General features: G+C 38.3%; 1 protein-coding gene across 2 annotated transcripts in view; it reads right to left on the bottom strand.

Annotated features, from left to right (window-relative positions):
- The window catches only part of lrrk2 (leucine-rich repeat kinase 2), a 43455-nt gene that overhangs the window by 7090 nt on the left and 15694 nt on the right, over positions 1-20671 (bottom strand). The window contains exons 16-41 of one of the 2 annotated variants that reach the window (XM_077517185.1): positions 20487-20618; positions 20235-20405; positions 19817-20081; positions 18776-18961; positions 18599-18711; positions 16894-16957; positions 16576-16775; positions 15058-15308; positions 14824-14975; positions 14661-14754; positions 12944-13130; positions 12681-12862; positions 12362-12591; positions 12043-12170; positions 9431-9649; positions 9159-9360; positions 8631-8719; positions 7940-8118; positions 6305-6459; positions 6089-6235; positions 4975-5166; positions 4749-4895; positions 3515-3627; positions 3256-3446; positions 2582-2742; positions 873-1043 (exon numbers count right to left, since the gene is read on the bottom strand). In XM_077517185.1, the coding sequence (XP_077373311.1) occupies positions 873-1043; positions 2582-2742; positions 3256-3446; positions 3515-3627; positions 4749-4895; positions 4975-5166; positions 6089-6235; positions 6305-6459; positions 7940-8118; positions 8631-8719; positions 9159-9360; positions 9431-9649; positions 12043-12170; positions 12362-12591; positions 12681-12862; positions 12944-13130; positions 14661-14754; positions 14824-14975; positions 15058-15308; positions 16576-16775; positions 16894-16957; positions 18599-18711; positions 18776-18961; positions 19817-20081; positions 20235-20405; positions 20487-20618 (4321 nt within the window). Of the gene's footprint in view, positions 1-872; positions 1044-2581; positions 2743-3255; positions 3447-3514; positions 3628-4748; positions 4896-4974; positions 5167-6088; positions 6236-6304; positions 6460-7939; positions 8122-8630; positions 8720-9158; positions 9361-9430; positions 9650-12042; positions 12171-12361; positions 12592-12680; positions 12863-12943; positions 13131-14660; positions 14755-14823; positions 14976-15057; positions 15309-16575; positions 16776-16893; positions 16958-18598; positions 18712-18775; positions 18962-19816; positions 20082-20234; positions 20406-20486; positions 20619-20671 lie in introns of both variants that reach the window. The other variant, XM_077517184.1, reaches the window with a different exon arrangement.

Raw genomic sequence — 20671 nt, 5'->3', positions numbered from 1 at the left:
TGTCGATATTTACAAATATTTTGGGGTGAAGATTATCACCAAAAACGTTTAATAATGATTAGTAAAATCACGATGTATACCGCCATAAACGTTAAAAGACGTCAACTACTTTTTTTTTTTTTTTTTTTTTTAAATCAATGGGAAGTGCCACGTCTAAGTGTAGCGTTGCCTGGTCAATGGGTTGTGTAATCAAAAACACAGTACTAACTATGGCCAGCAGATGGCAGCATTGTATCTCTTTTCAATGGTCTGCCGTTGTATGGAATTACAATGAAACATCACGAAAGGATCAAGGATGACGTGAATGATCAAAGCCTTTGTCATATTAAATCTAATTCACAGTGTCTCAGTAAACAAAAAATATTAGTGTCAAAGTCACAAAAAGCTCGTTTTCTCCTTATCTTTACAATTTTCGCCCAATGTCACTCAAATGTCTATTTTCAAAATGGTGATTACTAAAGAACGGAATAAGGTAGAAAAATACTTTTTTTTTTCTAATGAAAGAATGGAATGCGATCTTTCGCCTTGTATATGTAGTAAGAGCACACAATATTCTGTTTGCCTTGAAAGATAAAGATAAGTTAAAATGTTCAAAATCGTCTGGCACTGAGTTTTTTTTTTTTTTTTTGGATAATGTGTGGCAGTAAAAGAGTTAATATCAAACAAGCAATTGTGCAAAATTCCACATTATTCACATTAATTCCACTTCCTGATTCCCGTGGAAAGTTTCCAGCATCATTCAAAACATTTTGATGCTGTCTTAAGCGCATGGTGAAGTTCATCAATTTCATCTCAACATAAAATGGAAATGATCAGTTTGTAATGATTGCCATAAGAGGATTAGATCCTTCATTTGTTTATTTGTGGTTTACCTGGTAACTTTCCCTGTACGGCCACCTCGTCAAACTCGCTGGGGAACTTGACGCCGTCACAGATGCGCTCGCCGCCCGTCAGCAGATCATAGAGAAGGAGCCCGAACGAGAAGATGTCGGCCTGCTGATTGTATGTCACGTTCCCTCTGGCGACCTCTGGTGCGCGGAAACCTGAATGACAACTTTGCTATTAGCCTCAAAGTTGATGTTGCCCAGTGATGTCGAAGATTTTCATTTAGCATGCTACTGCTAAATAGCATGTTTTTGTTTTTTTTTGTTTTTGTTTTGGGGGGGGGGGGTCAACAGAGAACTCCTGTTACTTTCTAGTTCAGGATTTACAATTACAAATGCGTTTAAAAAATTTGTTTTAAAAAGTATGTGTAGGACGGGTAAAACAAAAACAACAAAAAAGCACACAGTTGCCACACTATATCGCAGAATATTTTTGTGAATGTGAAATGCATCTACCTGTCTACTGTAGCCGCTAAAATGTGTAAAAAATAAAAATAAAAAAAATAAAAAAAATCTGCATATTATCATTACATCATTATATACATCATTATATTATTTGTTATTATATTATATATTATATTATTACATTACATATTCTTTTCAGTTATTTTTAGAGCTTTTTTTTTTACACTTTTCACTTGATAGCAAATATTAACATGCAGTAATAACTAAGTCAATATGTACTAGGGGTGTGAATTGCCTAGTACCTGACGATTCGATTCGTATCACGATTCACAGGTCACGATTCGATTCGATACCGATTAATCCCGATACGAATGGTCACGATTCGATACCGATTAATCCCGATACGAATTTATAAGTCGATTGTTGCGATTTTTTTCCATTCAAATTTAGAAAATACTATCAGTAAATTTGTACATGTACACTGTAAGATTTGTATGAATATATTTATCTAAAACTTGAGGCTTATAACCGTGAGCCACTGTACACAAACAGTTTGCAATCTGTTTCACATTTGAACAGCATTAAAATAAAAATATTAAGGCTTAATGTGCCGTTCATATAACATTCTTCCATGCTCAAGGTGTGAATCCTAAAAAAAAAAAAAAAAAAAAAAAAAAAAAAAAAAAAAAAAAAAAAAAAAAAATCGATTCTGCCGATTATTGAATCGATTCGAGAATCGCGCGATGTAGTATCGCGATATATCGCCGAATCGATTTTTTTTAACACCCCTAATATGTACTGTAGTCTGTTTTAGCAGTCTTGCGGTATTTTTATACTCATTAATTCATCATCTTCACTGAAGTTATGTCGTCAATATAGCAAGTACCCAAAATGAGCATTAAATGTCGCTAGTTTTATTATTATTTTAGAATATGTCCCTTATTATTCCATAATCATCAGACAGGTGGAATCCTCGTATGTCAACAATAGTATTTTTCAGAAAATTATAATTTTTTTAAAATTGTATTTATTTATTTATTTATTTATTTATTTATAGTTATTAACCAGTGTGTTCTAAAGCTATTTTAAATTTGTTAAACAAAAAGAAAATTGACCAAATTTGGACATAGGAAGCTTTTGCCCAACATAAGGATTTTCTATATATTTTATGCTTGCAAATTTTGGATGCATATCTATATATATATATATATATATATATATATCTCCACCGTGACAAAAGGCGGTTGTATTTATGTGATGGGCGCCATTAAAGTGAGCGTGCTCCATCTAACCCGGCGTGCCCTCCGAGCTGCGGACTCCCATGCTGCAGCAGTACTGAGCGATGCCGTAGTCGGTGATCTTGGCGATGACGTCGGCGTCCGTCTTGAGGTTGAACAGGAGCACGTTGTGAGGCTTCAGGTCGCGGTAGATGATCATGGCCGAGTGGAGGTACCTGACGGATCACAGTTGACTGCCTCATTAACTCATTCCAACCCAAACACGCGCAAATACGTTTTTGAATACTTTGTCCTGCACTCCCAAAAACGTATTTATACGTTGTTTTTTTTTTTTTTTTTTTTTTGCTAGAACATACAGAAGGCTTTGATACAGCTTCTGACATGAATAGTAGTTATAAAAAAAAAAAACGGCCAGAAGGTGGCAGCAGAGTATAAGAGCTCAGCCAGGGACATGTTGCAACAAGCTTTTTTTCCCAGTGTTTTCAACAGGTTTGTGAATAATGATGGAACTTAGCTATATTCTAATGCTAATTGCTGCAAAATGGAAACAGAAGTATACTTTTTTTCCAGATGAAAGAAGAGCCTGTAATTTTTCTTTTGGTACGTTCCTTTTTTTATAGCAATAGAACACAATAATCTGTAGGTCTTGTAAAATAAGTCAAAATCCAATAAAACAGCTGGGAGCGAAAGTGGTTGCTTCAGTGAAAATGGCTGCGAGTGAATCTTACCGTAGTCCGTCAGCCACGTGCAGCGCGATCCTGTGCCTGAGCTTCCTGTTCAGGCTTCCGCTCTTGTGCTGGAACAGTGAGTCGAGGGAGCCCCGCATGGCCAGCTCCATCACCAGGACGTGTGGAGCCGAGCCGGCCGCCAGCAGGCCCACCAGGCTGGGGTGGCGCAGGCGACCGAGCACCACAAGCTCCTGTAAAACGATTGGTTAGAGAACGGTGACTGTCCGGTGATGCATGATGGGTAATCGTGCGCCTGTACCTGTCTGAGGAGTCTGTAGATGTAAAGTTCCGATGCGTGCTTGTTGAATAACTTGACAGCCACGTCCTCGTTCTTGTAGACGCCTCGGTAGACCGTGCCAAAGCCGCCGTCACCTGTGAGTTCAACATATCACATGAAGTTTCAATAACACGTGATGACGTAAGTATATATTAGTTTTTTTTCCCCCCCTCAATCTACCTAATCTAGTATTTGTATGTCTGGTTACCAAATATTGGGCCATCGACCAGTGATTCGATTCCACTGCTTTACTTTGTACACTATATACATGACTACATAAAAAAAATAAAAGGTTATGTTCAATACATTTTTATATATATATATTTTTTACATTTAATTACTATAGAAATTGCCAGTAAAAATATTTATGTAGCCAAAATAAAAATACATTTGTACTTTTTTTGGATATTGAATGAAAATTAGTCTTGACAACACCTATAAAAAAGTTTGATTAACTTTCTTAATTAAAAAAAAAAAACTTTCTTAAATTTAATTTTTCAAATTATATTGCATTGTGTTGCCTGTAAATATAATCCTACATATAAAATAAAGCTAGCTATTTTCATTTAATTTAAATTAGCTACAGCATAGATCTGTATATAGATTATTTATTTATTTTTTGCAATCAATGTGCGACAGTACTTTTTTTTTTAAACATTCATGGTTTCATTTTTTTGTATTTTTTCTATATTATTTATATATTTGTTCACTAAATAGTGTGTATTTTCAGGCCTTTTGATAAACCGGTATGCAAAAAATGAAAATGTGTATACTAAATGTCTGTATATTTTATTTACATTTTTATTTAAAATTACTACGTCACATTTTAAATATACCTGTATATCAAACCAAATGCATTTAATTTATTGCCACCAATTTAAAATGACTATTGTAACTACCCATAAAAATTAGTATTTTCTTTTACATTTTTTCAAATTTAATTGTACATTCTGCCTATAAAATGTTTATACTATTTATTTTTTTTTTTTTTTACATAACTTGTGATTTTATTCAATTTAAAAATTACTATTGATAATGACTGTAAAAGTAGATATTTTGTAACAATACTAAACTTAACAGATTTCAACTGTAACTTGTACTATAACTGTATACACGGATGTATCATCAAATTACAGTACAGTAGAAGAAGATAAACCACCAAGATTTCTTCCCATTATTAACACTATTGTCAGTATTATGAAGTCGCATTTCTCACCGAGGAGGTTCGCTTTGGAGAGGTCGACATGCAGCTCATCACTGTCCAGAATGGTCCCAGCCGGCTGGTCGCTAAGGACCACGTCGGGAGCCACCTGAGAGATGGGAACCGTGCAACGAGGGTCCTCGGGGTTCACCAGAAGAAAATCTGAACAGATATCCAAAACATTTCTTATATTTTTGTGTCATGATTTTGACACGTTTTCATCACACTCCGCTGGCCGCACCCTGGTCAAAATGGGCGAAGAGATCCTCCAGCAGCATCCTGCTCCACTCGTGTCCGTCCTGGAAGCTGTAGAGAGCCCACTTCTTCAGGAGAGCCTCCCCGCTGCCGTGCACGTCCGTGCTCAGCAGGCCCGGGAACCATTCCTCCAGCAGCGAGTCCACCTGGTCCACCACCTGGCCCAGGAGAACCCGGCCTGGCGAGGAATGAAACAATGACAACCACAATCGTAGCCACCTAGAATTGAAGGTTAACTCATTCACTCCCAGCCATTTTCACAGAAGCAATCCCGTTCGCTCCCGGCTGTTTTACTAGATTTTGACTGATTTTGCAAGGCCCACAGAATATTGTGTTCTAAAGCATGGAATCTATCAAAAGAAAGATTAAAGTCTCTTCTTTCACCAGGAAAAAAGTATGTTTCTATCCGTTTCCGTTTTGCAGCAATTAGCATTACAAGAGAGCTAAATTTCATCAGTTTTCACAAATCTAGTTAAAATTGTAAGTAACTGAGCTTTTTTTCTAGATGGCCCTGGTTGATCTCCTTTGCTCTGCTGCCACCTGCTGGCCGTTTGTGTAATAACTACCATTTCTGCAACCGCTCTTTGCAGTTGAGAGGCTGCATCAAAACCTTCTGTATGGTCGAGCATAAAAAAAACAAAACAAATGAATAAATACGTCTTTGGGACACTTACAACATTAAAAAAAAAACTTATTTATACGTTATTGGGAGCAAATTAGTTAAATACAAGCAAATGCCGACAGAAAATTAGGGAAATTCATAGGAAAAAAAAAGATTTTATAAAGATAATTGCACTTACTGACGGAAAAGGCAATTTTTCACTGGAAAGCCAAATTGGGAAATATTAGTTACTCTATATAAATTTTAGTAATCAATTTGGAAAACAGCAAAACATTTCAAAACATTTTAAACATTTTAAACATTAAAAAATAAAAATAAAATAAAACGTATAAATACGTCTTTGGGACACTTAAAACATTTTTAAAAAACGTATTTACACGTTATTGGGAGCAAATGAGTTAATAACAATAACGACGAGGATAACGGTCGGATCGTGGAGTTGGTAACGTGATTGTCTGGCGAGCAGGCCAGTGCATACCTTTGCGCGTGGAAGGCACGGTGATTCTGAGCACGCTGGACACGTCTTCCTGCCGAGACGTCGCCTCCACCAGGCAGTAGGCCTCGGGCGACCAGCTCAGGTACACGCCTCGGTTCCAGCACACTTTCTCGGGCGGGCACGCTTTCTCTGGGAAAACACGCAAGTGAATGACTTGAAGCAGGAGTCAAAAAGACTTGATTGGCGAGCACACGTTACCTCGTCCGTGGAGCAAATAAGCGGAGACCTCCAGCAAGCGGCTGATCTGTCGTGACCAGAAGTCGGTGGGGAAATACGGCATCTCGTACTCTCGCACGATCACCTCCGAGTTCTCGCAGTGAGGCAGATCAAAGCTCGGCTTGTATTTTGACAAACTGGAGGGGGAAAAAAAATGTTGAATCACCCATCCATCCATCCATCCATCCATCCATTTTCTGAACCGCTTACTCCTCACAAGGGGGGTGCTGGAGCCTATCTCAGCATGTAAAATCTATCTATAATGTAGGCTACATTCTTTTTAGGTTGTTTCTTCCATTTCGTTTTTTCATTCTATTTCTTTAAACAATAAAAAAATAAACAGCAAGTTTATTTTGAAAAATTACTGGCTATAGTTATATTATTTTACATTTAGTTGGATTGTTTTTTTAATATACCGTATATATTGTATATATTACCGCTTTTTTTTTGTAAATTTCAAGTTAGTTTTGTAACTTTATGAGCTAGATTTTAAAAATATATTTATTTAGATTAGTTAATTCATTTAATGTTTTAAAACATGTATCGTTATTTTGTATTCATGTACCGGTAATTTGTGTTGATTTACATGATGGAAATTTATTAGCTGCATCCATCCATCCATCCATTTTCATGACCGCTTATTCCTCACAAGGGTCGCGGGGGCTGCTGGCGCCTATCTCAGCTGGCTCTGGGCAGTAGGCGGGGGACACCCTGGACTGGTTGCCAACCAATCGCAGGGCACACAGAGACGAACAACCATCCACACTCACACGCACACCTAGGGACAATTCAGAGCACCCAATTAACCTGCCATGCATGTCTTTGGAATGTGGGAGGAGACCGGAGTACCCGGAGAAGACCCACGCGGGCACGGGGAGAACATGCAAACTCCACCCAGGAAGGTCCGAGCCTGGACTCGAACCGGAGACCTCAGAACTGGGAAGCGGACGTGCTAACCACTCGACTACCGTGCCGCCCATTAGCTGCATTATTTTAATATTTATTTAATTTTAAATAAATACTTAATATTTAAGAAATTCATTTCTTTTTTTTCTTGTTTTTTAATATATATACTTCATTACTTTAGTCGTTGAAACAAAAAATATTTATTTTTAAATTTACAGTTTTTAAATTATTTTAATGAGTTTCTTTGTATATTAGTTTACGACCTCATCCTGAATTTTTATTTTATTTTTGAATTGGTACTTTACATTTATTTTATTTTTTTATTTTACAATCTCATCATTCTTTATTTTTTTTCTTTGTATATTAATTTACTACCTCATCCTGAATTTTATTTTATTTTTGAATTGGTACTTTACATTTATTTTATTTTATTTTTTTTTTATTATACAATCTCATCATTCTTTAACTTTATTTTGTAGTGTCATAATTTTTTTTTTCATTTTATTCAGAACGATTTAGAATTTTCTTTTTACAATAACATATATATATATTCTCTCTGGATTATTGTTATTCTTTGACATTATACTCAGATTACAGTATGTTAAGACGGGGCAGGTGTACCTAATGTTGTGTCCAGTGTGCTGCGTGTTAAACTTAAAAGTTAAAGTACCACTGATTGTCTCACCCACCAAAGTGGGCCAAAATTCGTACCTGCTGGGCACAAGCAGCTGGTCTTGTCCAAACGGCAACGCGATCAGGAACTTCTCCAGCAATTTCAAGTAATGTGTGGCATGAGCGGCGGGGAAACGTTTAGTTTCAAGCAGAAAGTTTTCCAACGCTGAGCGCTGAACCACTCCTTGGGGATGATTCCATCCTTCCTTGAGAGTCAGCTTCTGCAAAGGAACGCCCAATAATAATGTAAGTGGCCCTTTTAGATGACCACTCCTCATTTAAGTACGCAAGGCAAAACAGGAAACCACAGCGACAGGAATAAAGGAGTAAAATCTCTTGAATAAAAATTGATTTGTATAATAAGTATCTGAAAACCAAGACCATTAAAAATGACGCCCCCCCCCCCCCCCCCCCCCTAGTCGTTTTTTTGGGGGGGGCTGTAAACAAAAAAATTGAAACTCAGACTAAATTTTAAACAAAACAAACCAAACAAATCATGATTTTGAGGGAATTGTGGTTGCCGGCGAAGAAAATTTTTGTATTAAAACAATAAAGATTTATCATTAGACTTCTTTGGTTTAAAAGAAAACAAAACAAAACAAAAAAAAACATTTTGAAGGAAAGTGTAAGAGACTAAGACTAATAAATTTTTTTTTTAAAAATCAGCAGAAATGTGTTTTTTTTTTTCTGTGTAAATTTTTATATCAAATTCAACAAAATTGTTACAAACCTGCAAGAGGACATTGCAGAGCCACTGTGGATGGATGAAGTAGAGGTCCTGAAGCTGGAGGGTGGGATCGTCAAAGTGCAGTAAGACCCCTGAAGGCACACAAAGTAATAAATAAACAAACAAACAGCTCAAGTCATTTTACTTTATTTTACAGTGTTTAACTACAGTAATCTACCGGACTCTGAACCAGAGATTCCAAATGTTTTCTTAATTTGTATTTTTTTTTCAAATATTCAACTCATATTAAATAATTGCTTGACTGATATATTGTAAATAAAATAAAAATGTTTGTAAAAGAAATAATTCTACATAGATTTTATTCTAAAAGTGATTAATTTTAATAAAAATAGTTACAAATAATACCATAAAATGAGACTGAATTTTAAATAAATGTGTATATAACTATTTTACATAGACATTTTATGAATGTCCTGGCCCATCCATCCGATTTAAAAACTCATTAGGTTGTGTCACAACCTACAGCATAAAGGGTGCTAATGTGCTAATTCTCAGCAGCCTAACACTGACCAGCTTGGCTGAGGAAATGGATGGCATGGGGAAGCTCCGCCTCCTCCAGTGGCAGCTGACTCTCCTGGATGAGCTCCAGCAGCTGTTGCCGCGTGAGCACGGGGAACTCTGTCGGAACTCTGGTCCTCTCCTGGAGAAGCCTGCGCTCCAGTTCCACGTAGCTGTCGGGAACCAACTGGCCCATCACGGGCTGACCCTGGATCTGCGATGTAGAAAGGCAAGGGGGAGTGAGGAAAGCGGATTCAGACGGGACGACGGCAACAAGGAGCCACCTTGAAGTCGGCGGCCTCCTTGGCGATGGCCTTGCGCAGCCGGACGACGCCGTCCGAGTCCTCGCAGGCCGACACGGTGAAGTAGTCCTGGATGGTCGGGAAGCCCTGGTGGTTGAGGAGTTCCTCGCGGATCTTGGTGAGGCAGGCTTGGAACGCCACGTCGTCGCTCACGTCCATGTGCGTTCCCACCAGGATGACCGGAGCGAGCGGAGCCACCGCCTTTAACAGGATGAGACACTTTAGCGTTCATGTTGGGGTTATGGGTTTGGGTAGTTGAGGGTTATCGGGTAAGGGTGCAGTTCCAGTTAGGTTGAGGGTTTGTAATTCGAAGAAGAAGAAGAATTAAAATGACTTCCGTATATCTAAAAAAGGGAGCTAAAGGAGGTGGAAGAATGGAAAAAAAGGAAGACAAACCAAGCAGGAAAAAAAAAAGAACCCCAAGGTAAAAGTCCTGACAAAAGTCCCGCTTATGTCACAATTGTCCGCCATGTTTAACTCATTCACTCCTAGCTATTTTCACTGAAGCAACTGGATTTTGACTGATTTTTGCGAGGCCCACAGAATATTGTGTTCTATCAAAAACATGGAACCTACCAAAATAAAGTCTCTTCTTTCACCAGTAAAAAAAAATTTTACTTTTTTTTTTTAATTATTTACATAAACTAAACTATAAAGCATGTATTTAACATTGTGGGGTATTCAACATTGAGACATCTGTTGGAGCTGCTGCGGGAAAGTGGAAGACAGAAACTTCATTCCAAGGCCGTAAACAAACTTTAAAGACTACTGACTGGAGAAGTTTTATGGTTGAGACACCTTGAGTAAAAAAAAGACATCTGCAGTGCTGTAAATGATTGTCACATTGCTGCTATTTCCCCAACTCCCTTAGAGCAACAAGTGACCATTTGTGCTAGCTGAATCCCAATAAAAGAGGAGAAATATGAGTATGTGTCAGAAGTGGGCCAGGAGTTTGTGATCTGCACACATGCTCTAGAGGTCATGTTTGAGAGCCAGGTTAGGGTTGGAGTTCATGTGTCTAAGCCAGGGGTGTCCAAACTACGGCCCGGGGGCCATTTGCGGCCTGCCGTCCATTTTTTAGTGGCCCGCGACATATGCTAAAAGTGGCATTTGACTCAGTTCAAATAAAATAAGAACAAAAATGTTTGGAGATGGTCAAGGTAAGAAGGGAGGGTGTCGAAAAACACAGGTGCTATTTAAAGTTTATTTTAGTTACATAAAACTAATGAAAAACTAAAATTCAAAACTATAATTTCGTTAACGAAATAAAATAAAAACGAAGATCCCTTTTAAAAAAACAAAACTAACTGAAACTACATTTTCTGTTTACAAAACTAACTAAAATAAAACTAACTATAATTATAGCAAACATGTCCTTCGTTTTAGTTTTTGGTAATTAAATTCATGCATGAGCCTTTGGGGATGATTTTAAATGTGATTTTTAGTAGATTTTTTTTTTTTTTTTTTTTTTTTTATATAAACCAGAATAATGACATTGCGCCCATGGTGTTTTTTTTTAATATTGCGCACAAGTAATACACATAAAAATAAAACAACTACAAACTAAAACTACTACTGAAACTATCTAAACTAAAACTAAGCATTTATTAAAGAACTAAAACTAATAAAAACTAACAGAACCACCCTGAAAACTAATTAAAACTAACTAAATAAAAAAAAAAAAAAAAGAAACCTCAAAACAAAATTAAAATTAAAATGGAAAAATTCTAGGGGTGTGAATTGCCTAGTACCTGACGATTCGATTCGTATCACGATTCACAGGTCACAATTCGATTCAATACCGATTAATCCCAATACGAATTCATAAGTCGATTGTTGTGATTTTTTTTCATTCAAATTTAGAAAATACTAATCAGTAAGCTTGTAGAGTGTAAGATTTATATGAAAATGTATTATTTATTTATCTGAAATTTCAGTCTTATAGAGGTTGTAATCTGTTTCATGTTTGAACAGCATTAAAATAAAATATTAAGGCTTAATGTTCCGTTCATATAACATTCTTCCATGCTCAAGGTGTGAATCCTAACCCGAAGTCAGACGTTTTGTTGAATATTTTTCCATTAAAAATGGAAGTTTAAAAATCGATTCACACACAAATAAAAAAAAAAAAAAAAAAAAAAAGGCAATGATGATAAGACGTTGAATCGGTAAGACTACCGAATGAACAATTCTGAGCTCTTAAAAAAAAAAAAAAAACGATTTTTTTTTTTATTGAATCGATTCGAGAATCGCGCGATGTAGTATCGCGATATATCGCCGAATCGATTTTTTTTAACACCCCTAAAAAATTCCAAAACTACAATAACCCTACTGCCATATTACAAATAAATTGGTTTATATACTGTAGCATTTTTCTAAAGATGCAAAAGCACAAAAAAATTACTTGTACATTTTTTAGGACTAAACACAATTTCTCTTCATAACATGATGTGGCCCTTGCGTCCTTCTGATTTTCTGTATGTGGCCCTCAAATGAAAAAGTTTGGACACCCCTGGTCTAAGCGTTATGTTAGTTTAGTTTTACCGGGCCAAGATTTGGATTGAGGTTACGGTTAGCGGTTCACTTCGAGCTACCTTGATATTGAAGAGCCAGGGCTTGAGTGCATCCAGCTGCTGTGCGCCTTTGCTCAGGTCGTGCACCACCAGGTAGAGTGCTCTGGAGGACAGGAAGTGAGGCTGCGAGCCGCACAGCTCGTCGCCGCCTGAGTGGGGAGGGGCGGGTATCAAAATAAAAAAAACCTACTGAGAAATAATCACGCATGGGACGCTTGGACTTCATTTAGTACCTGGGCCTTCGGTAGGGATTTACACAACTTGTAAGACAACCATTATCATGTGACAATTATATGTGATAGTATTTAGGCCTTGCTGACCCTGACTGACCGCCACGCACCTGAGAAGTCCCAAACGTTCAGCACCATCTTCTTCTTGTCCCGCTCCCTGATGCTCCAGTCGCGTACGTCCACGGTGGCCCCGGCCGACCGCCTGGAAGAGGCCTGCTGCGAGCGCTTGATCTTCATCAGCTTATGGACCAAGCTGGTCTTCCCGCTGCCGGCGATTCCCACCACGACGAGCTTCATCCGGTAATACGGAACTGCCTTCTTGAGACGTTGCTGCAGAAACCTGAACGAGGGAGGAGGAAGGTGCTTATTCTAAAAAAAAAAAAAAAAAAAAAAAAAAAAAAAAAAAAAAATTCCTAGTCGAGGTCCTACCTGACAATGTCTTTGGTTTTGCTTCCAATCAGTTTGAGGTCCAACTGGAGTCGCAGGCCGTCCAGCGGGAGGTCCCACAGTCGGCCCAGCCTGCCCATCTCGTCGGGGAAGGAGCGCAGGCCGGCGTTCCGGCTCACGTCCAGGGAAGTGAGACCCTCCAGCAGACCGACCTGCGGCGGGATCTGACATCCCGATGTACACAAAAATCTTCATTTTTGGATCCTTTGGTTCTGCTGTTTACATATGTCCAAGGTTCAGCTCACCTCAGTGAGCTTGTTGTTGCTCAAGTGCAGCTTCTCCAGTCGGCTCCACTTGTGGACGGGCCCGCTTAAATCCAGCGCGGCGATGTTGTTGTGGCTGAACATCAACTCGCGCAGGTTACTGGACGCCCACGAGCCTGGACCCGGGAACACCTCGATGTGATTGGTCCTCATGTCCACTGACCTCAAGCTGTAAAAAAAATATAAGTGAAATAATTAAACCAAACAAATTGAATAAAATTAGGAAAATAATTAACAATAAAATGAGTTTAGATTTTTATGTAGAATGGATATTGTAGTCTGGTCAACTTAAAACGCTTCCATTAAGTCAAGTCAATTTTTTGTTTGTTTTTACTACAGTATGTTCTCTGCAGCCCCACGAGGCTTAAACATGGCTCTTTCCGATTAATATTGCATTTATGAAATATGAATTAAACAGCAAAATATAGCTATTTTTATTAGAGATAGACCGAGATGTTTTTTTCAGGGCCGATACCCATTATTAGCAGACAAGGACACTGATGACTGATTTTTGGAGCCGATATTCATTTTCACTAAAAGGGAAAATCTTGGCGTATAAATACGTTCTATTTTAAATGTTTTCAGCTTCCCAAATACGCATTTCTACGTTTTTTTTTTATGTTAGCGCATACAGAAGGCTTTGGTGCAGCCTCTCAACTGCAAAGAACGGTTGAAGGAATGGTAGTAATTAAACAAACGGCCAGCAGGTGGCAGCAGAGTAAAAGAGATCAACCAGGGACATGTCTTTTACTCACATTTCTAAATAGATTTGTGAATAATGATGAAATTTAGCTATATTCTAATGCTAATTTCTGCAAAACGCAAACAGATAGAAATATACTTTTTTTTTTTCCTGATAAAAGATGATACTAATCTTTCTTCAGGTAGGTTTTTATAGCAAAAGAACACAATATTCAGTGGGCCTTACAAAATCAGTCAAAATCCAGTAAAACAGCCGGGAGCGAAGGGTGTTGCTTCAGTGAAAATGGCTGGGAGGGAATGAGTTTAAATTGTTGAATTTTTAAGCATGTGTATATTGAACAACAGGATTTCAGGATTCGTAAAATATTGTAGTATTAACAAACTAAATACATCTTAGTCAATAGACATTTTTGTTTTAAAAATCTAACAAAAGTTCTGGTATCTCAGGGACAGTTGCATGTCTATAATAGTTAAATAAAAGTTTAAACGAGTAAGTTGCTTGGTCTATTTTTCTAGAGTAAATAATGTTTTCCAAAATGTCTAAATAAGGAAGTAGTCAGTTCTTACTTATCTTAGCTTTTATTTCAAACAAAAAAATTCAAACAAAAACAGAAGGTGCAGAGAGTTCAGGGTCAACAGTATGTCTTAAAATTTTAATAAATAGTTCACTGAAGTTAACACTTTTTTTATATTGATCTGTTATCGGCCGTATGATTCTTCAAAGTGGCCGATGCCGATATTTGTATAATGCTGAATTTTGGCGCGGTCTATCACAAATTTTTATCAATCTCTTGGGACGCCACTTTCTGTTGATAATGCCTAAGGGCTCACCTTACGAATGTCACATGACCACACAGAAAACAGGTGAGTCGTGATTGGTTGTTAACTGAGCCCTTTGGCACTGTGATGTCATTTTCCGTCAATAGCAAGTGGTAAAATGATAATCATTTCATGAGTCAGAAAGTTAATGAAATATTTCTATTGCATTCACACTCACTTAGGTAGGCGGAGTATGTCATCAGAAATGGCAGTGAAGTCGTTGTTGGCAAGTTTCAGTGTAGTGAGCTTTGCTGGGAGCTGTGCCAGACAACCTGCAGGCGATAATTATCTCCGTAAATTGCAGAACACATGATGTCCATTGCTCACATCCTGTCACTCACTTATTTTGTTGGAGGAGGCGTTGAAGATTTCCAGCATGGGGCAGCCCGTCAGGAAGCCGGGCGAGATGTCCATTACGGCGTTCTTGCTCACGTCCAGCAGTTTGATCTCGGGAAAGTGCGGCGGGGGCACGCAGAGCTCGGCCACGTTGTTCCTGAAGGTCGCAGCCAACAGTCCAACATCGTTCTGACACCCGAGTGGCGAGTCAGCACGCGGCGCTTTTGAGAGGGTCTCACCCTTCCATCAGAAGCTCCTCGAGGTGCTCGGTGGCGCGGCCCAGCTGGCGTGGGAAGGCCGTCAGCTTGTTGAAGGACAAGTTGAGCTGCCGCAATGACGGACAGGCGGCCGCCGCGTCCAAGTCGAGGCGCGGGCCCACGCAGTTGCGCGAGACGTTGAGCGTGGCGAGCGCCGGCAAGGCTAGCAGCTCCGCCGGAAGCGACTGGAGTTGGTTGCCCTGCAGGTCCAGTCGGGTCAGGCTGCTTAAGCTCTGCAGCAAAAACATGGGATGTTTGGTCAAGAGCTGAGGATGTGAAAATGAATTGTTTATATGTTTTGTGGCAAGCCAGCTGGTCAAAACAACACTAAAATGGCCGACTTCTTGTGCGTTTTTGAGCATGGATTCCGACACTTTTTGTGGGTCTACTCATCTCAACTCAACTCAGCTTTATTTATAAAGCACTTTAAAACAGAAATTAGGAAGTATATGAATACAAAGTTGACATCAATTTCATGAAATTTTAAAGGGATACTTCACTTATTTAGCCCATTATAGCAATAAAAAGTTAATATTTTGTCTGTAATTAATTTGATAATTTCATTATTTTTCACATACAATTAGTACCTTTAAAAACACATTTTGCAACTTGCTGTCGACTGAAAATGACATCACAAGGGCTCAGGTAACCAATCGCGGCTCACCTGTCATGTGACATTCACAAGCTGAGCTGTGATTGGTTACCCGGGTCCTTGTGATGTCATTTTCAGTCGCCAGCAAGTTACAAAATGTGTTTTTAAAGGTACTAATTGTACGTGAAAAATAACGAAAATATCAAATTTATTATAGGCAAAATATTAATGTTTGACTGCCAAAAATGGCTAAATCAGTAAAGTATCCCTTTAAGGAAAAATAATATATTGGAATATATAGGTCTTTCTTTAAAACGTCATTTTTGGGTGGGGAGTTTTATTTATTAGTGGTATCGGCATTTTGGTATCGACTAGTAGAGCTTGTCACAACCAGGAAATGGGCGTGTGCAACTGTTGCTCCGTGATCGGTTTCTTCTTCGGTACAATAAAGTTTAAAAAAGAAAAAAAGAAAGGAAAAACCCTACAAATGGCGAGTCATATGTCTAATGCATGTAAAATTTGGTAACTATTAGAAAAATATCTCTAGGTCAAGTTTGTTTTTGACGGTCTCCAGGAAAATGTCCATAAAATGGACGCTTCAAAACAAATTGGAAGACTTGCTGTATGTTTTAGGGGTTAGTTTCCTGAAACTTTTTTTTTGTGGGTCTGTTCATTATGGCCATGTGTACCAAAGTTCAAGCTGCTGAGTGAAACTGTTTTGAGGACTGAATTTTCCTACAAATGGGGAGTCAAGTCAAGTAATAAGTCAAGTAATATAGGCTAAGTCAAAATATGACTTACGCCACTATTTAATGTGACAATACATAGATCAAATTTGTGAGTCATTTGTTTTTGACGTACCCATGGAAACATTCCTAACAGCTTTTACAATTGAGGCTTATTGACACCTGACAGAGCGCAGCGGGGAACTCCAGCAGGACGTTGTGGCTCAGGTCCAGTCTGAAGAGGTGAGCCAGCTGCTGTTGAACCAGCCCGTGGTCCATCAGGCACAACAGGCAGTCCAACTCATTCCCCGACAGGTCCAGCAGGCGGATCCTCTCCTTCTCTTTTGGAAGAAGGCCTGATGAGCTCTCCACAGACCCAAACCCTACAAGTCAAAATATCCGGTTGATATAGCTTTGAATCCAACTCCACCAGCAATTGACTATTTGGTTAAAAGCTATAATATCGGGACATATTTTAATGAAAATACATGCGACAAATACTTTTTTGAGGTCTTCCATATCGTCTGTGTGCATGCTCGGTGTGTTCGCTGTCTATTGGACCACTCTGGGGAAAGAAACGTTTTAACAGTTTTGTTAGACACAGAGAGCAAACGTAAAAATGTATGCAGTTACATTTCAGATTGTTTGAAAATACGATTCTCTAAAAAAAAAAAATAGCTTAAGCCTTAAAACACCCCAGATTCTTCTTTCACCAGAAAAAAAAGTTTGTTTCTAGCTTTTCCGTTCAATAGTAATCAGCAGCAGAACACGGCTTGTTTAACCATGAACACCGGTTTCTGACTAACGCGCGGAGAAAACATTCAAGAAGAACACAGACTTTGATGCAAATATTTTATTTTATTATTATTGTGAAACCTCAAACTAACAAAACAACAAAAACAAAACTGGCAAAGCACTTTGGATTGCAAAATAATTTAATTACGGATACAATACATTCCTTGAAATGCGCCGTAAGCAACGCTGACTCACTGCATAGTTTGAGTTGAACGATCAGTGCCTTTTTTTTTTTTTTTTACTTTGCATTTGTCATTCACTTCATGAACTGTATTATCTTTATTCACAAGTGTGACACACACATTATACTATCTACTGAAACACATGCTCGATATACAATATACTCGGGCTGTGCACCAATCGGTGGTAACTCGAACAGAGATGCGAAATGGCCGCTAAAAACGAATGCCAAATCAGAATTTTCGGATTCGAGTTATACACTCTAAAAACAATTGGGTAAGAAATAACCCAAATTGGGGCAAAAAGGGACCGACCCAACATTTTGTTTTTTTCTTCTAAAGCTAAAAGCTGGGTCAAAGAAATTTTGGGTTGTTTTGTGTGTTATTGTGTTATCCACCCAACTTTATGGTTTGAGAAATAACCCAAAACAGTGGGTCGGTTCCAAGGTTATTTTAGTTAACTAAAACTAACGAAAAAAAACTAAAACTAAAATTCCAAAAACAATTTCTAAAATGAAATAAAATAAAATAAAATCAAAACTGCTTTTTAAAAAACGAAAACTAACTGAAACTACATTTTATGTTTATACAACTAACTAAAACTAACCATAATTATAGCAAAAATGTCCTTCGTTTTAGTCTTTGGTAAAACGCTATGGGGATGATTTTAAACATGATTTTAAGTAGATTCATTTTTATATTAACCGGAATAAGGACGTTTGAAAGTGTGTCACACAGAAGTGACGTCATTTAGCAGCAGCCAATAGAAAAGCACCTTCAGATATATATATATATATATATATATATATATATATATATATGTATATATATATATATATATATATATATATATATATATATATATATATATATATATATATATATATATATATATATATATATATATATATATATATATATATATATTTAAACTAATACTGAAACTAACTACAACTAAAACTAAGCATTTATTAAATAACTAAAAGCGAATAAAAACTAACAGAACCACCCTGAATACTAAAAAAAAATAACTAAATTAAAAAAAAAAACAAAAAAAAAAACAAAACTAATAACCCTGGTCGGTTCGGTTCCTTTTTGACCCAATTTGGGTTATTTTTTGACCTAATTGTTTTTAAAGTGTAGCAATTCATGTGTACTAGTGTCAACAAAAACAAAAAAAATAGAGAAAAAAAATGCGATATAGTGCGGGATGAGTTGAACATTTCAAGTACCTCCGCACTGGCGTGTCTGCGCCGTCCATGGTTCTTTTTGAACGAACCCCACCTCAGCTCCTCTGCGGAGTTGTTGTGAGGCTTCAGGGAGACCCCTGTCAATGAATCGCTCCCTAATCAACAAAAAATGATCACTAACACATCGCGCTGGTGTGAATAAATGTCATCCTCGCTCACCGTCACTCTCCATGTCATCGAGGACGAGGCCTTCGTCCATGGAGAGGAAGCTGAAGCTGGAGTCGTCGCTCTCATCAGAGATGTAGCCAGATGTCAGACAGGGGTCTCCCAGAGACTTCAGAGGTGCTCCAATAGTTCTGGAGCGTTGTAAGGAGTGAATGTAGCGCGCCAAACTGGCTCCTTTAGCTTCAAGACAAAAGTACATCATAATTGGAGTGTTTGTTCAGGGTTTTCCTGTGTTTACAATTAGGGATGTAACGATATCCAAACATCACGATACGATATTATCATGATATGAAGGTCACGATACGATAATTATCACGATATTGTGGGGGCGTTGTCGATATTTAAAAAAAAGATCACAATATTGTAAAAAAGAGAGCTCATACTAAAAAAAACCCAACAACAACAACAAAAAACAAACAATATTGTGCTTTTGTACTTAACAGCAATGCATATAAACCACGTACAATCTCTAATAACAATATTGACACACTTATTTGCTAATACAAGCATACATTGATTGCTTCACACGAAAATTAGGTTCCCCTTCATCTGACAATTAGCATAGATTTTAAACATAGAAGGCCAAAACATCCCTAATGAAAATTAAATTGCACTAATAACCTAGCCACTAGAGGGTGCTAGAACTGCATAAATGGAAATAAACCTGGCTTTTTTAACAGATGTGTTCCTTTTAAATATTGTGAACTTGACGACGTAAGTATTTTATCTTTCATTATTTTATTGTGGCCTATGTTTAAATTTTGATCATGTCATTAAAAAAAAAAAAAAAAGTCACAGGCCTCAAATGGGCCCCCTGAGCTGGATTTTGTACATCCTGCCTTTAAGCGTCATGAAACATCAGCTATTTAAAATTTTAAAAGATTTGACAAAAGAATAGTAACACCACTGAGTCAATCTGAGAAACTGCTGGTTTAAAAAAATAAATAAATAAATAAATAAATAAATAAAAACTATCAACATAATAATAATTAAAAAAATAAATAAAATAAAAAAAAGATATTCAAGCCTTCTCACTGGCGCTGTAGCGCAGACTGTGAGCCCTTCCTCTCTGAGCCAGTAGGGGGCAGAGCCAGGCTGCATCTAGACGGCCCAGACGGAAACCGCCGAGGCACAAGGCGTTGTTGTTGAGATCCAGACCGAGACGGCCCAGCAGCTGGACGACCATCGGCCCGTCGCCGCGCTTCACGCTGACGGCCAGAGCTCGGCGGAGGTGCTGTTCGTGGGCGCCTTGACTCAAAAGCAGTTCCACCAGCTCTAAGGGGCCTCCCTTCTCGCACACCTGGAACACAAAATGGAGAGTTATGGTCTCATCCCACTGATTTTCACCTACAGCGGGTGTGTCTGGGACACCGGGGGGGTTGGTTCACTATTTTTGTCATGATTTGGTTGCAGAGAAGTTTGATAACTAGCCATAAAATACTGGTGCACACACCTGGTAGATGAGGGACTCCGTTTTAGTCTTCTTGTTGACGTCGGCCCCGAGCTCAATGAGACACTCTGCCATGATGGTGTCTCCGTCCTCGCACGCCTTCTCCAGCATACTATAGTGCAGCTCCGAGTTGGCGCACATCTTGGACAGAGCCAAGCATGCTGACCGACGGAGCTGAAGACAGAAACAGTGACGGGGCGTCATTTTTAGGGTTAAAATGTCTTCTCGAATCAAGTCCCCTGTGGTGTGACATACTGGATTCTTGCCGTGCTCGGGAATGTCGGACTCTCGGAGGTGCTGGAAGATCTGGCGGTCAAAGTCTTCCCTCTGCAGCTCCACAGCCGACCCTGAACAGACATCCAGCATCCTCAGCGCCACCTGGAAACACTGCAGATTTTTTTTAATCTTTACATTTTTTTTGTCTTCACAAAAAAATAATA

Source organism: Festucalex cinctus, chromosome 3, assembly GCF_051991245.1.
Source record: "Festucalex cinctus isolate MCC-2025b chromosome 3, RoL_Fcin_1.0, whole genome shotgun sequence".
Classification (NCBI taxonomy): Eukaryota; Metazoa; Chordata; class Actinopteri; order Syngnathiformes; family Syngnathidae; genus Festucalex; species Festucalex cinctus.
Note: the sequence above shows the minus strand (reverse complement) of the source record. Positions and strands in the feature narration are given on the sequence as shown.